The sequence below is a fragment of the Vespula vulgaris genome, chromosome 8 (genome assembly GCF_905475345.1).
Source record: "Vespula vulgaris chromosome 8, iyVesVulg1.1, whole genome shotgun sequence".
Classification (NCBI taxonomy): Eukaryota; Metazoa; Arthropoda; class Insecta; order Hymenoptera; family Vespidae; genus Vespula; species Vespula vulgaris.
The window spans coordinates 959,774-974,985 of record NC_066593.1 but is presented as its reverse complement, the minus strand read 5'-3'; the positions used below and the strand labels follow the sequence as shown (position 1 = coordinate 974,985).

The 15,212-nt window shown below is 35.9% G+C and overlaps 2 protein-coding genes across 7 annotated transcripts in view; both read left to right on the top strand.

The window, feature by feature from the left end:
* LOC127065472 (acetylcholine receptor subunit alpha-like) overlaps positions 1–15,212 on the top strand; it is a 126,834-nt gene that overhangs the window by 48,423 nt on the left and 63,199 nt on the right. For 5 of the 6 annotated variants that reach the window (XM_050997864.1, XM_050997863.1, XM_050997862.1 and 2 more), the window contains one exon: positions 2,155–2,264. In XM_050997864.1, the coding sequence (XP_050853821.1) occupies positions 2,155–2,264 (110 nt within the window). Of the gene's footprint in view, positions 1–2,145; positions 2,265–15,212 lie in introns of all 6 variants that reach the window. The other variant, XM_050997865.1, reaches the window with a different exon arrangement.
* On the top strand, positions 8,110–15,164 carry LOC127065494 (uncharacterized). The gene is made up of 4 exons (XM_050997923.1): positions 8,110–12,215; positions 12,424–12,506; positions 12,690–13,111; positions 14,024–15,164. Exons 1-4 carry the CDS (start codon positions 11,984–11,986, stop codon positions 14,256–14,258), a joined length of 972 nt encoding a protein of 323 aa, XP_050853880.1. The 5' UTR covers positions 8,110–11,983; the 3' UTR covers positions 14,259–15,164.

Sequence of the window (15,212 nt, the reverse complement as noted above, 5' to 3'; positions counted from 1 at the left end):
GGGTGGAGGAGGAGGTGGAGGGGGTGGAGGAGGAGATAGACGAGGCATTGTCCAAAAATAAGTTGGAACGATCGGAGAACGAAAGCGGGTCGGTTGTTTACGGGTCAGTTTCGAAGGTTGAACGGTAGCTCTCTCGTTCTTCTCTCTCTCTCTCTCTCTCTCTTTTGGCCAAGGCGCATGAGAATGAAGTTTGAATTTATGTGTTTGTGCGAGGCCACTTTTTTCTTTTATTTTTGTTTTCCTTTTTTTTTCTTTTCTTTTTTACTTTGGACCAACTCTAAAGGGCCAAACGTAAAAAGAGAAAATGAGTTTGAGAAAGAATATTCGTTGTTTTCGATAATATTTCTTTCTGTCATATTTTTCTGATAAAAAATTTCTCTCTCTCTTTCTCTCTATTTAAGATCGACAGATTTCCTCTTTCAATCTCACCCCCTTCGAAAATTCTTTTATTCGTTGTACCAACTCGCCGTCTATTGGCTCGACGTAACAAAAGAAAATTCTTCATCGGGTTTTGTTCCACGGCATGGTATTATGTATTTGTCGATACAATAATTGGCTTCTAATTAACGTCAATCAGAAAATCGAATTTCTAAATACCAACATTCGGTCGGGCGAATATTTTTTTGATCGTATTCTTAAAAACGAATTCTATTTGAAGCGAGTAATTTCTTTTTTTTTCACAGAGAAAGAAAAAGAGAAAGTCAAAGAGAAAGAGAGATGGTATTGTTATAAAGGTTTTAAATACAAATTCCGTATATAAAATGCAGGTACATACACACACACACACACATATACATACATTTATTGTCGATTCTTACTCGATATCATTATGAATTCAAATTCAAATAGGAAATAGTCTTTTTAAAACGACTTGAAAGTATACTTCTCGCGCTCTAAGCGTAACTTTTCGCTTTTTCATTTGTCCCATTCCCATAGAATGTCCCGTACAATTCAGAAAATTGAAAAGAAGTTCCGTTTAATAAGCGGATGCCTCGAAGAAAGAAAAAGTTGTTTCTTATCATCTGCCTCTCTCTTTCTCTCTCTTTCTCTCTCTCTCTCTCTCTCTCTCTCTCTCTCCTTCTCTCCTTCTCTCACGAATTTCCATAACGACAAGAAATTCTCGCGTAATTCAGCGTGTTGGAATAAACAAGTATATTAATGCACTCTTACGCTTGGGATGTGGCATTAATTACCACTTTTCTTTGAATAATTAAGTGCGAAGCTTTTAGGAGGTAGCTTGCAAGTGCTCGCGAAGGTCTACCTAGCTTCAATTTCTTCGTTATGCATTGCACTTTCTAATTGGTGTGTTAGACTTAAGAAAGGAAAAGAAAAAAGAAAGAGAAAAGAAAAAAAGAAAAAAGGAAACACACGAATGATAAAAATATATCGACGTGAAAATTAAGAACGTATCGAACGTTCAACGAATAATTTCATCGCTTTTCTACGATCAACGATGAATCGATAAAAAAATCAAAATAAAATGATAATAATATCGGAATATTAATTTGTATAATTCTCAACGATACGCGAGGATATCTCTCGACGATAGAAGAAAGAAAAAAGAAAAATAGAAAAAAGAAATCTAATTTAAACTTGCTTAGGAAAATTTATTCGAAACAAGAAAGAATCCATAAGGATCCTGGATGCTCGTTTTCTTATGGAAAAATTTGTACTCGTAGGACTTTTTATGAAATTCCACGAAAGTGGAGATGCGAAAAGGGAGAAAGAGGAAGAGCTTTCTCCTCAGCTTTGATATTTTTCCTATACGATGTTGTACTACTACTACTACACTACTACTACTCTACTATTACTATTACTACTAATACTACTACTACTACGTAGGAAGACAGACCGCGTGTGTATCTTGGACAAACATTTCTCTATATACGTGCTTGCACATCGAGATCCGTAAATATAATGAGACAGGATGGATATACTTACGATATACTCTTACATATTCATGTAACCTTTTTAATGTAAATCGCACTATATAGAGATTACGGAATCAATGAATAAATATATAAAAATATTGTTGTATATGTGTATCTATATATATATATATATATATATATATATATATATATGCACACAAAGTATTCTCATTTCGGAGTGGACCAATAATATGTTTATATTTGTTGTATTGGTTGTTTCAAGTCATGGTACGACTACAAGCTACGATGGGAGCCGAAGGAATATGGCGGAGTTCACATGTTACATGTGCCCTCGGATCACATATGGCGACCCGACATAGTACTCTACAACAAGTGAGTTCACCTATGTTCTCTCGTTACATATCGATTACATATATTATAGTTCAACATTGACATAATATACATATAGTAGTTCGGCGCAGCATGTTGCCGAATATATGGAAGTCGATCGTACCCTCGTTGTCTCTCTATGCCAAGTTTTCTCGATTTAAACGATGGTCGACCGGCCGTCTCTACGGTGAGGGTGAAAAGAGATATCGATCGTCTAAAGAATAAACAATATCGTATCGAAACGATAAACAAACGAACGTTCGATCGACACCACGAAAGAAGTACTTACCATCGTCGTGCATAAGTTGCATTTCGAAAAGTAGAACAGTCTATATATACACTCACGCACAAACACACATACGTGTATATATGTATATATATATGTATACGTTTTTATATATACGTATACGCATATATATATGTATATATATATATACATTTTTATTAAAACGCATCTCGCTATACGACGTCCTTTTAAAAAGTTTCATAGGAATTGTCAAACGATTTGTAAACGCGTATCGCTATGTTAAAATAAAAGTTAAAACAAATCCACGATTCCGACTGAGTCTTTCTAAAAATTTCATTCTGTTCTAATGATTAACCATCGACAAGCTCACGTACGATGAACCAAGCGAGATGCGGGATTGTCTTTTGGGCGCGATCGGCTACTTGCCCACGTAGGTATTTCTATTCTTTTTTTGCCTCGGAAAAAAAGAAAAGAAATGCCAAAAAAAAAAAAAAAAGAAAAACAAGAAAAGAAAAGAAACGAAAAGGAAAAAAAAAGAAAAAATGAAAAAGAAAACAACGAAGGAAGAAAAAGAAAATTATCGAGAAAAACAAAAGAAAAAAAAAGAAAAGAAAAAAAGAAAAAAAATTAAGACGAAAAGAGAAAAAAAGCAACCAAAAAAAAAGTACCAAACGAAGCCCCACCCCCACCCCCACCCCCCCGTACGAAAAACCGTAGTTATCGGATTAGATTATTATTCATATCGCATGAAACATGGGCGCTGCGGCGAATATATACATATACATATATATATTCAGAAACTATGAGAATCACCTTTTAAATTTGCCTTGCTTTTTTGCCGGAATTACGAAGGATTCGAAGGATTCAGCGAATTTTAAATCGATCGATAGCGTACGAGTCGAGACGAGCATGAATTTTCTAGAACAATATTAACAACAAAAGCAACAACAACAACAACAACAACACATCGATGACGATGACGATGACGACGACGACAATGACGACGACAACGACGACGACGGCGACAAAAATTAAAAATAAAAAAAAAGAAAAAAAAGAAAAGGAAAAGAACACAGCAGACGAGCGGACGAAGGTCCATCGAATAAATCACGACAAGGCTCTTATTTCCGATCGATACGAAAAGATCGAAGTAGCAAAAGCCTAGCGACAAGGACGAATTAACTCTTAACGCTTTTATCACGAAAAGACTTTCCCAAAGTCCCTCTGGCAATGGAACACTGTGCTAATTTAATTTCTCGCGGTTCCATTAGTCTTTCGTTCTTGTTTTTCTACTCTCACTCGCTCTTCTTCCTTCTCTTTCTTTCTTTCATTCTTTCATTCATTCATTCATTCATTCATTCTTTCTTTCTTTCTTTCTTTCGTTCTTTCTTTTTTCCTTTATCCGTCGTTCTTTGTTTGTCTCTCCTTTTCTCACTCTATATCACACTCGATTTGTCTTATCTTCTTTCTCTCTCTCTCTTTCTTTCTCTTTCATTTTTTTTCTTTTTTTTCCATCCATGTCTCTCCAGCAAACTCGTAACGTCCAGTTTCAAGTGTATATAAAGAAGGAAAATATATTGCGACGACACGTAGCGAAGCTTCCGGATTGATATCGAGCTTAAAATATGGTTTGAAAAACACGTCCGTTCAAATCGTTGCGCGAGTCGCGAGAAATTCTTTCGACTATTCTTTCCTACTATTTCCCTCTCTCTTTTTCTCTCTTTTTCTCTCTTTCTTTTTCTATCCGATCTCTCTCCCCGTCCGTCTTTGTGTTTTACGAAATTTTTCTCGGGTTTGATATAGATGAGACCAAAATATTTTTATAATATAAATAAGGAAACTATGGATAAGAAAATCTATGTACATATTGTACATATCTTTAATCCTCTTTCTCTCTCTCTCTCTCTCTCTCTCTCTCTCTCTCTCTCTCTCTACACACATATTATATATATATATATCTTTGTTTTTTATACTTTTCCAGTAGTTTCATATCACGTTTTCAAAGGAAATTATAAAAGACGTGCAAAGATAGTGGAATTATTAACACGTCACTTTTTAACGTAATATTTTCTTGTGCAATGGTAAAATATATTTTTAAGAGCATCGTAATCGTCAAAAAGAAAAGAAAATAGAAAAGAGAAAAGAAAAAGAAAATCCTATAAAATTTCATTCGAATTTCTTCATGTCTCTCTCTCTCTCTCCCTCTCTCTCTCTCTCGCGATTGATTCCCACTTTCTCAAAATCGATGTCCCGTTAAATGGAAACCTAGCGTGAAAGACACTTCTATCAGGTATGTATGTAGAAATATTCGTACGATATCTCTCGATCTATAATAAATACATTTAATATGACATAGATCTAATACTCTTGAAATAATTTTCGAAACGTCAATTCGACTGAAAGAAAAAAAAAAGGAAAAAAAAAGAAAGAAAGAAAGAAAGAAAGAAAGAAAGACGAAAAGAAATCATTTTCCGATGGAATATCACAGATGTCATTAAAAAATATACACACGGATATAGGTTTTACTTTTTAGATAATCATAATAGAATCGAACTTTTATAGTTTAGAAGTTATGTGAGCCCATATTTCTTTCGATGCCAGCAAAAGATAACTTTATATCGCGTTAATAAAAGTTTATTATGTTTCTTCTCTCTCTCATTCTTGCTCTCTCTCTCTCCACTTCTTTATTGCAAGCTTTCGACATAGTTACAAAGCAATAATAAAGAAAAAAAAATATATATATATATATGTCCAGAGATTGAACAAACTCCGAGCTAGTACACATGTTGGAACGTTTGATGGTTAATAAAGTGAAGGGAAGAAGGAAGAAGAAAAAAAAAGAAAACAAAAAAGAAAGAAGAAAGAGAAAAGAGAGAAAGAAAAAGAAGGAGAAAGTAAAAAAGAAAAAAAAGAGCAGAAAGAGCAAGTAGAGGCCAGGCAGGAGGTTTTAAAACGACTGGTCTGCCTATATTTTCGTAGGGATTGAATATCGATGACACGAGCCAATAAGGTTTGTCGTTCGCAAAGAAACTTTCGTTCGAGTTTGTTCTCTCGATACACCCACGTACGATATATATTATAAAAGAAAAAAAAAAGAAAGAAAGAAAAAAAAAGAGAATTTACAATGAAACGATAGTATGAAATAATGGTAATATCGATCTCATGGTAATTAGAAATCTAGGATCCGGTTATTAGAGTAAGACATTCATACGAAATGAGGATGACGACGGAGGATATAGGTGGTACTCTAATAGGCACATACTCTATATACCAACGATTCCTTCGACTACAGACTATTTGGAGAATCTGCTAGCTCGGCTTAATTCTACGTGCCAGTGTCAGAAACACGTAGGAAATGTGAGATAACAACACCACCTACGCATGTCTGACCAGAGCAAACATATAAGCCTCTAGATTGCATGCGTAGAGGGGGGAGAGAGAGAGAGAGCTTTACGCTGAAGCTAATCGTGCAAGCCTCAAAGGTCATCCATGGCGCTTATATATCGATTAAGGACCAACTGACCCGAATATTCGTCCAATGGACCTACTATACGCGTACTATACGCAATGTGCGCATTCACCAGCAAGATTCTCTTCGGTAGTAATATGCAAACTCGACTATCGATATGACTTTGAGGTGGATATCGCTAAAACCTACGTATATACATACATACATACGTACGTAGTCTCGTATGTATACTCATATACATATACATAGATATGCGCGTGAAAATATACTCGTACAGATATATACGTATTACACTCGTAAACAATATCTTTGATACGTTTTACGATATTCCAGATTGCTGGTTGCTACATTATACATATATGTACGTATTTATTTACATATGTATGTACGTCCGTAGAAAATGAAGTTCAATATGTATTTTCCTATGATATTTTACGTTATCTATCGTTACCTGACCGGAACGTTACAGATGTAAAGTCGTTCGTACTAGTACATTTTATCTTTCTATCTCGAGTTTGATAGTATATCGTTTATGGTTGATGTTTTAGAGGGCGTAATACGAGCAACCATAAACGCTTCGTCCTTGTTTATATTTTTAAATCATCGAAATTATAAAGTTTGCATCTAGAAAGGTTAGTAGTAAAAGACGATAAGGTTTTTATATACTATCCGACGCATTCAACACCAACCTCTGTCCTCTCTCCCCTCTGTAAACCACCCATTTCACTCTGCTTCTCTAACTATGGATAGATACTTGGAATATTTACGAGTTTTCCTCGAGTTTTACTATCTTCTCCGATACAACCTTACGTAGTTTTACTTGCTAGATATAATATTATCTATTTCTCGTTCTTTCTTTTTTTTTTTACTTTTTTTTTCTTCTTTTTTTTTAATTTCACCCTCCATCCTCCTTTATTTCCACTTAATTCCTACTTCGAATCTACCGAGGACCGAACTATCTCTATACCTCTCTCTATATTTTTAATCGTTATATCGAATACGAAGTACCTTGATTTTATATCGTCTTCAACTTCCCGAAAAGAAGAAACTTCTTCGTTCGTTCATCTCCCAAACCAAGGATTATTTCAAACCAAGGATTATTCCGTAAATAGACGAGGCACGAATACTGCGGTTAGCTAAACATAGTTTAATTAAGCTCGTTCTTCTCCTCCTCCCTTCTTTACCCCTTTATCGGTTCCTTTCCTTTGCCCCTTGGCAATTGCCTCCAACAAGACCGAAATAGCTAGCTACCTAGCTAGCTAGCGAACGAGCGAGCTCTAACGAACAGAAACCGTCGCGTGGAATCGAGTAAGGTTTGCTTTATTTCAAGAACTTCCTACCTCCGATTCCTAAAGGCTCCTCGCCGTGGATGAAGAGGATCTGAACAGACGACGGACCTATTCTATTCTATCTACCGACTTTGCCGAAGTAGAAAACTCCTTCCGGGAATTTAACGTTAACAAGTATCCCACCGTACTTAATTTTATACGAGCTATAAAATCCCCAAACGAGGAACAATAATTTCTTCTAGGTACTACTTCTTAAACTATTTAATTGGCTGTGGGTTGATGTTAACAAAAGCAAAAAAGAAAAAGGAAAGAAAGAAAGAGAGAGAATTAAAAACTGGAGAAGAAAGAAAGAAAGAAAGAAAGAAAATAGCTCTTGGAGACGACGTAGTCGTCATTTTTAATTAAGCTGCGAGAGGCCATACGTTTCGAGTAATAAAAAAAAGTTCCTTCTAGATACATGGAACGAGACGTACGAATATACGTGTATGTGTGTATATATATATAAATATATAAATACATGTACACGTACGTACATATATAGATAGAGAAATATTTCTAATATCAGCAGGTCGACGTATAGAAGTCATCGTCATCTCGGAAAAGTCGAAGGCCACAACCACTTCGGTTAATAGCGTTCATTACACCTTTGGAAAGTTCTTGCATGCATTACCGAGATGAAAACTCCGGACTGAACCAACTCACACTTACTTTCTTTCACCTCTTCTTTCTATCCCTTTTCCCTTCTCCTTCGCAACGACCCTTCTTCGAGGGTTCACTCTTACCCGATTAAACATCTTGGTCTGAGGAGGTTCTGTGTTAGAGAGAACGCTGATGGCAGGGTAGAGGGATGATAGGGTGGGTAGGGAAAGGCACTCGTGCGAGAGTGTTGGATCGAAATCTGCTAGGCTCGACAATGACGGTGCTAACAATTAACTCGAACCATTAAACCCTTTAAAGAGATCAGAAGCTACATTGACGTTTTACCTATTTCTAATAACGTAAAATAAATTCTTAATTAACACAACCGACACGTAGCTCTCTCTTTCTCTGTTTTTCTTTAAAATAAATCAATCAATCAATCAATCAATCAATCAATCAATCAATAAATAAATGGAAGAAAAAAAGTAGAGTTTGTTGACACTTGCTGTTCGTTACGATCGGAATCATTATTATCAGAAATTAAATCAAAAACGATCATGCGCTTCTCTAAGTTTTACTTGAACAAATAGTAAACTATAGAGGATCGTTAAGTTTCGGAGAGAGAGAGAGAGAGATAGTGAGAGAGAATCGTTAACGAGTTTCGGATTGTTTCGCGTTTATACGAGCGCAAATTATGCACTGTAATTTTGGCATCTATCTATCTATCTATCTATCTATCTATCTATCTATCTATCTATCTATCTATCTATCTATCTATCTACCTATCTATCTATCTTTCTTCCGTTATAGCATAGCAGAGGAAGAAGGGAGCGAAATTTCATTGATCGGGAAGTGCATAAAATGCGTTCATACCAATGCACATCGTACAACGTTGGAATGTATATTATTCCGAAAGCTATCTCTCACTCACTCATACTCTCTTCTTATCTGTCGAACTTCAAATACGATACGGTGCATATCAGATAGGGCATTGAACGTTATTACGTCTATAAAAAGTTTCTCCATAAATATTTGATGGAGAAGAGGCACGATATTCTTCGGCACGTCGAAACGAAAGCTTGCTTGGCTAGTTTCCGGGAATATCGTTTTTCGGAGATATGGACGATGAGTAGAGGGGATGATGGAAAGGACGAGGAGCGAGGGGACATTAGGTAGAGGGCATCCACATTTTTCCCTTGGCTCGGTTAAACGCGATAGTAGATCGTAAATATCTCTGAGATGTCCTGCTAAATCAAAATATAACCTATCAAACCGATCCTAATATAGATAACGAAGAGAATATAGCATATAGATATACGTATATATATAGAGTGTATATATATAAGGTATCCAAAAAGGTTGGGACCAAACTTATACACGTATTACTTAGTTACTTAGGTCAAACGGATGAAAAAACTTATGCTCGTACAAACTTTCGCTCGAATATACTTTATTAAAAAGATGTATACTTTTAATAATATTTCTGATTTATTATGGCAATTATAAAACATGTTCGAAAATTCCTCCCTCTGCCAGAATGCAGCCTTCCATTATTCGTCGAATCAATGCAATGATCGCCGAACTCTTTTAAATATTCCAACCGTATCGGAAATAACATTAACTGCATTTTGAATACATTCCCAAAGTTCATCTTTTGTAAACAATATCATTAAGAATTATAATACGTATACATAAAAAAAAAGAGAATTATAATACGAAAAAAAAAAAAAAGAAAGAAAAGAAAAAATGTTCGACAATTCTTGAACTTCTTATAAGCGCGACTATAAATCATAATTATCTTGAAAAATATATCTTTTCAATAAAACATTTTCGAACGTAAGTTTGTGTGAACTTTTTTCATTTGTAGCACTCGCTAATAAAATAAGATTGCTGCTCGATCTTTTTAAAGATCCTGTATATACATACTTACATATGTATATGTGCAATGTAGAAGATTCGATCCAGATAAAAAACGTTTGAATAAAAATTTTTAGGATCCTTTGATTAGATTTCGTACGTACATTATCATTCCTTCCTCTTTCCCCTTTACCCTTCTCTTCTCCTATTCCCTCTTCTCGTATTCCGTCTCTCGAATTACCTCGAAGTATATCCCGGAGAACGGGTAAACAGTTGCTCGGTGGCTCGTTTAATGGTCTGAAATCTGAATACGAAGCGAAGCAAGGACGAAACTACAGTGTATCTCTGAGAGAAATCGTAGGGATCCCTTTTGGATAGTAGATAGCTAGGTAGGTAGGTGGTAGCTAGGTGGTGAGTAGGTTGGTAGGTTGGTTGGTAGGTTGGTTGGTAGGTAGGTAGGTAGGTAGGTTGGTAGATAGGTTGGTAGGTATTTAAGTAGATACGCATAGGTAAACGACGAAGATCCACGAAGATCTATAATATAGTTCGATCGTTTAAATAAATACGAACGTTGATTTAACGTTGTCATCGTTTCTCCAGTAAATTAGTTTCGAAACTTAAAGCGTTGTTCTATACACACATATACATACATATGTATGTATGTATGTATGTAATATATATCAATCCTGTTTTCAAATTAAAACGTTTATTATCTTTTCTAGCTCGGAACGAACGCGTCAACTTCCTTAGAATAATTCTCAAATATTATACGATTATTTATCTGACTTTCGATCCTCGGATATAAATATTTTTCGATCGAAAAGTATTTCTTCTTCTTTTTCTTTTTCTCGTTTTTAATAACACAAAACATCTTCTTTTAAAAGGAATAAAGATTTTTTACTATTTAAACGTACTGAACATTGTTCAAATGCACACTTAGGTACATATATATATGTACATACGTATGTATGTATGTATACACACACACGCATACGTACATATATATAGATATATATATGCATAGATATGTATATAGGATGTGTACTTCGAAGCAGAAATCAATTGGCAAGTAGGAATTACGCGGTGCAATTATTGATTGGATGACGTACGTGTCGGAACCGTGATGAAGAGGATCAATGGAATTTCGATGGAGGCTGGAGGAGCGGCAATCCTGGAACGACTCTGATTTAATGCTAGGGACATTGAAATAATACCGGTAGTTTTAATTGACCGGTATTATTTCGACTAACGAATTACAATCCATGTGTGGTAATAAAGTCTACAGTCTTTAAAAACATTTTATCTATCGTTTTTTTTTTCCACGAAGTACGGATAAATGAAGTAAAATTTTCTTTCTATTTCTTTTTCTTTTCTTTTCTTTTTTTTTTTTTCTTCGAATGGCGACGGATAGATTCTTTGAAAGAGTAAGAACAATGTTATCCCAATTTTAAATCGGTAAATTTTCGAAACGAAACGGAAATAATTTTTTTCGCGAAATATACGTCTCTCTATCTCTTTCTCTCTCTTTCTCTCTATCTATCTCTGTCTATCTTTGTTTTTTTCTTCTTTTGGGATGAACTTACGGGATGATCGCATCCCAAGCGTGGAAAATGAACGAGCGAACGTTTTCGTAGTCGCCTCGTAATTACAAGCCGCGTGCGATAAATTCATGACGTAGAGACTCTGCGTTATGATATTTACAAAAGTGTATGTAAAATATCTACCTGCGTATGTATGTATATTATACATACGGCGCTTATTCCGCCAGTCTGGTAAACGTATTTTCTTCATTTGCGATATCATCTATGTATATACGTACATACATATATACATACATACATATATACACACACACATGTATCTATCTATCTACGTATATAGATATTATACCTATCACGGTAATAAGGTCGTCCGGTAAACATTTTGAAATAAAGCAGGAAGCTTGAAAATTTGTAATACGAATATTGCGATTACTTTCACGATAATAGAGAGAGAGAGAGAGAGAGAGAGAAAGAGAAAATGATGACAAATATCGATTCTCGAACTGTCAAAAGTCATTGCTTTATTTTGATAAAGTGAAAATATATCGGTAAGAGAGAAAATAGGGATGAAAGAAATCCGAAAGTCGAAGCGTCCCTTCGAAACTTACGAGGTCATTTTAACATACCTCGTTTCGAATTATTCCAACAAAGAGACCAATCAAAAATAGAATTATACAAAAATGGAGAACACGAGCGAGGACGAAGCTGTAATAATTCGTAACCTAAAAGACTCGGCCGCTTTGTTACCTCGGATCGCAGCGCTACGTCAAGTTTTGCGACAATTACGAATGGCACTTCGTCAGGAAAGGGAAAATCTCAGTAAAGAAATAAATACGATTAAGTGGTTGGAAGTTGGTAAAATGAAAAAAAAATTTATCCTCGAGGACGAGAGTAAACCTTTTCCCAAAGTTGGTACGCATTTTCGAATCACTCGAGAGAACTTTCTCTCTCTCTTTCTCTATCTCGAAACTTATTTATATCTCTTCATTTTTTCTCGTTAACGAGCATCACTACTCCTCTTCTTCTTCTTCTTCTTTTTCTTCCACGATAATGCTCTTTTTAAATTTCGTATAAAAAAAAAAAAAAGGAGAAAAAAGAAAAAAAAATCTCTCTTTTGTAGACTCCCGTTGGAATAATCGTGGTAACGGTGGTCAGTCTTCGAAATATCCTCTCGAAGTTTTACACTTTAGGAACGGTAATGGCGTGAGTTCAGTTGAAATATTCTTCTCGCCATCCATCAATCAAAAGTTCGTCTTCTCTCCTAGATAAACCGCCACCCCCACCCACACCCCAATAACAAGAAAAAAATATATATACACGATACACGCGACACACACACACACACACACACATTTATACATATATATATACATATATATCCGTTAGGATAGCTGCACAACAGGAAATTGTGGGAGTTTACTCGATAGCAAGATATATCAAAGACGAGTTGACCGATTAAAAGAGGAACTGGACTCGTTCGAGCGATCCTGTCGTTCAATGTCGATCCTGTCGATGTCTAAATTTTACAAGGAGAAGATTCACGATCTTGAGAGAGACTGTTGCGCGGGATTGAACAGAGTAAAAGATGGTTTCGTCGAGTCCCTTCAGGCTTTTGAAAATACTCTCGACTTTATACGCTCTGAGCGATCCTCTAAGAGAACGTCGAACGCGGATGGATATCGCAACGCCGAGAGTTTCGTGATAGGACGTCGTAAGGAAAAGAATTTGGATGGTGGTGCGCGTCAACGTGCCAAGTGGCAGACCTTGTCGAGCAACGTCGAAAAGCAGTCATCTCTCTGTCGAACCAAGTAAGATCGCTCTCTTTCGATAACACCAAAATTTACTCTTCTTTTTCTTTTTTTTCTTTTTCTTTTTTTTTATGCGTTCTTCCTCCCATCTCTTTTTTCGAACCCTTATCATCCTTTTATTTCCTTTTATTTCTTTTTCTTTTTTTTTTCGTAATAAAAAGAAGTTAGTTTTTTCTACCTCTTCGAGCACTTTACGTTAAAATGTATATAATCCGAAGGACGGCTTCATATTCTATGAAAAAAGAAAAGGAATAGAATAGAATAGAATAGAAAAGAAAAGAAAAGGAGGGAAAGGAAAGAAAAGCTCTTCGATGTCTTACAACAATGCATCGTCAAAGAAAGAAAGCTCTCTCTCTCTCTCTCTCTCTCTCTCTCTCTCTCTCTCTCTCTCTCTCTCTCTCTCTCTCTCTCTCTCTCTCTCGTCTAGGGACTTTCTTAAAACAGAACACTGGAGAAAGATGGGAGAAGCTTGCTTCTTAGACGACAATTCGTTTTTCTTAAGAATATAGTCTACGTTATTACGAGATATATAATATGCTTAAGAAATATATCTATCAGAATGATATCGTATGAGTCGTCTTGCTTTTCCGTTACATTTTGACTATTCATATCATTTGTCATTGAAATATATCCGACGAATGAAAAGGGTTCGGAAGCGTTCGGAATCTGCAATGAAATTCGGCCGCTGACGTATCGCGAATCCGTCTTGGATTTCCGTAAAAAGACGGCTCGGATATGTTAGGCGAAAAATGTGAAATTCGATCTTGGATACGGAAAAACCGAAAAACATTTTTATGAGACGTTATCAGAGAGAAAAAAAAAGAAAGGGAAAAAATATATATATATATATTTGTCGATATAACCTTTCTACAACGAATACGTATTTCCTCCGACGAATCGATATTTTTGCAGATCGCTCATTATCGAGAACAGGCATCACGGTCTATGGTTGGCGCAGATTTGTTCGCAACGTTTCAGCGACAGTGCCATATGCAACGACGCTATGTATCGAGCTTCGAGATTTCACTTGGAAAGACCGCATCATATCGTTGGTATACTGGAACCTTCCAACGATCTACGATTTTCTACCAACTTTACCGCCGTTTTTCCGATCATTGGAAAGAGAACACCGATTTTAACGCTCTAACCAAGCTACTTTGAACATTTTTCTTTTCTCTTTTATATTTCCTCTCTTTTTTTCTTTTTCCTTTATCTCTCGAAATATATACATACATACATACACATATATATATATATATATATGTTTTTCTTTTTCTTTCTTTCGTTATTTCTTTCGAATTTTCTTACATCTCCTTTTGCACATTGATTTTGTAATTTCGATTGAAAATATAATATCCTTCGTATACCATCACTTTTTCATTCTCTTCTTTCAATTTTATTTATTATCTTAGATTTCATTGATCATCGTTCCGACGATATCATTACGATCGATTAACTCGTCCCTTTAACGAAAATGAATCATATCTCCTATCCATTCGCGAGTTCAAATACTATTGCTTAAGATACGGTTTATCTTTTAGAATAGAAAAGAAGAATGACGCTATAAAAGCTCCCATTGACTTTCAAAGCTAAAGCTTCAACCCTCCTTCTTTTACCAGTCACACCACCCTCTCTGTCTCTATCTCTCTCTCTCTTTCCCTTTACCCACCTTTCTCCCTCCGAATCTACCAACCAACCAACCAACCAACCACCCACTCACCCATCCATCTTTCGCTCTTCGCATTTCTTTCGTTCGTCTCGAACAGCCGAGCCGATAGAAGAAGACGAGGAGGAGAGGGACCTAGCGCGGAGTTCATAAAAGGGCTCGAGGATATACGTCTGCTCTTTCAGGACCTTTATTTCCCCATAGCGTGACGGGAGAAAAGGAAAATAAGGCGACTGTCGTCGAGGCGACGAAGGAATTCAACGAATATGAATTCTCTGGCTGCACGTTCCGATTCAATAACCGACCTTCCAACGGCCGTTGACTCTTTCAACGAAATGAAAAAAAAAGAAAAAGAAAAAGAGAAAAAAGAAAAAAGAAAAAAGATAACCTGTAATGGAAAGAAGAGAGAGAGAGAGAGAGACAGAGAGAGAACAG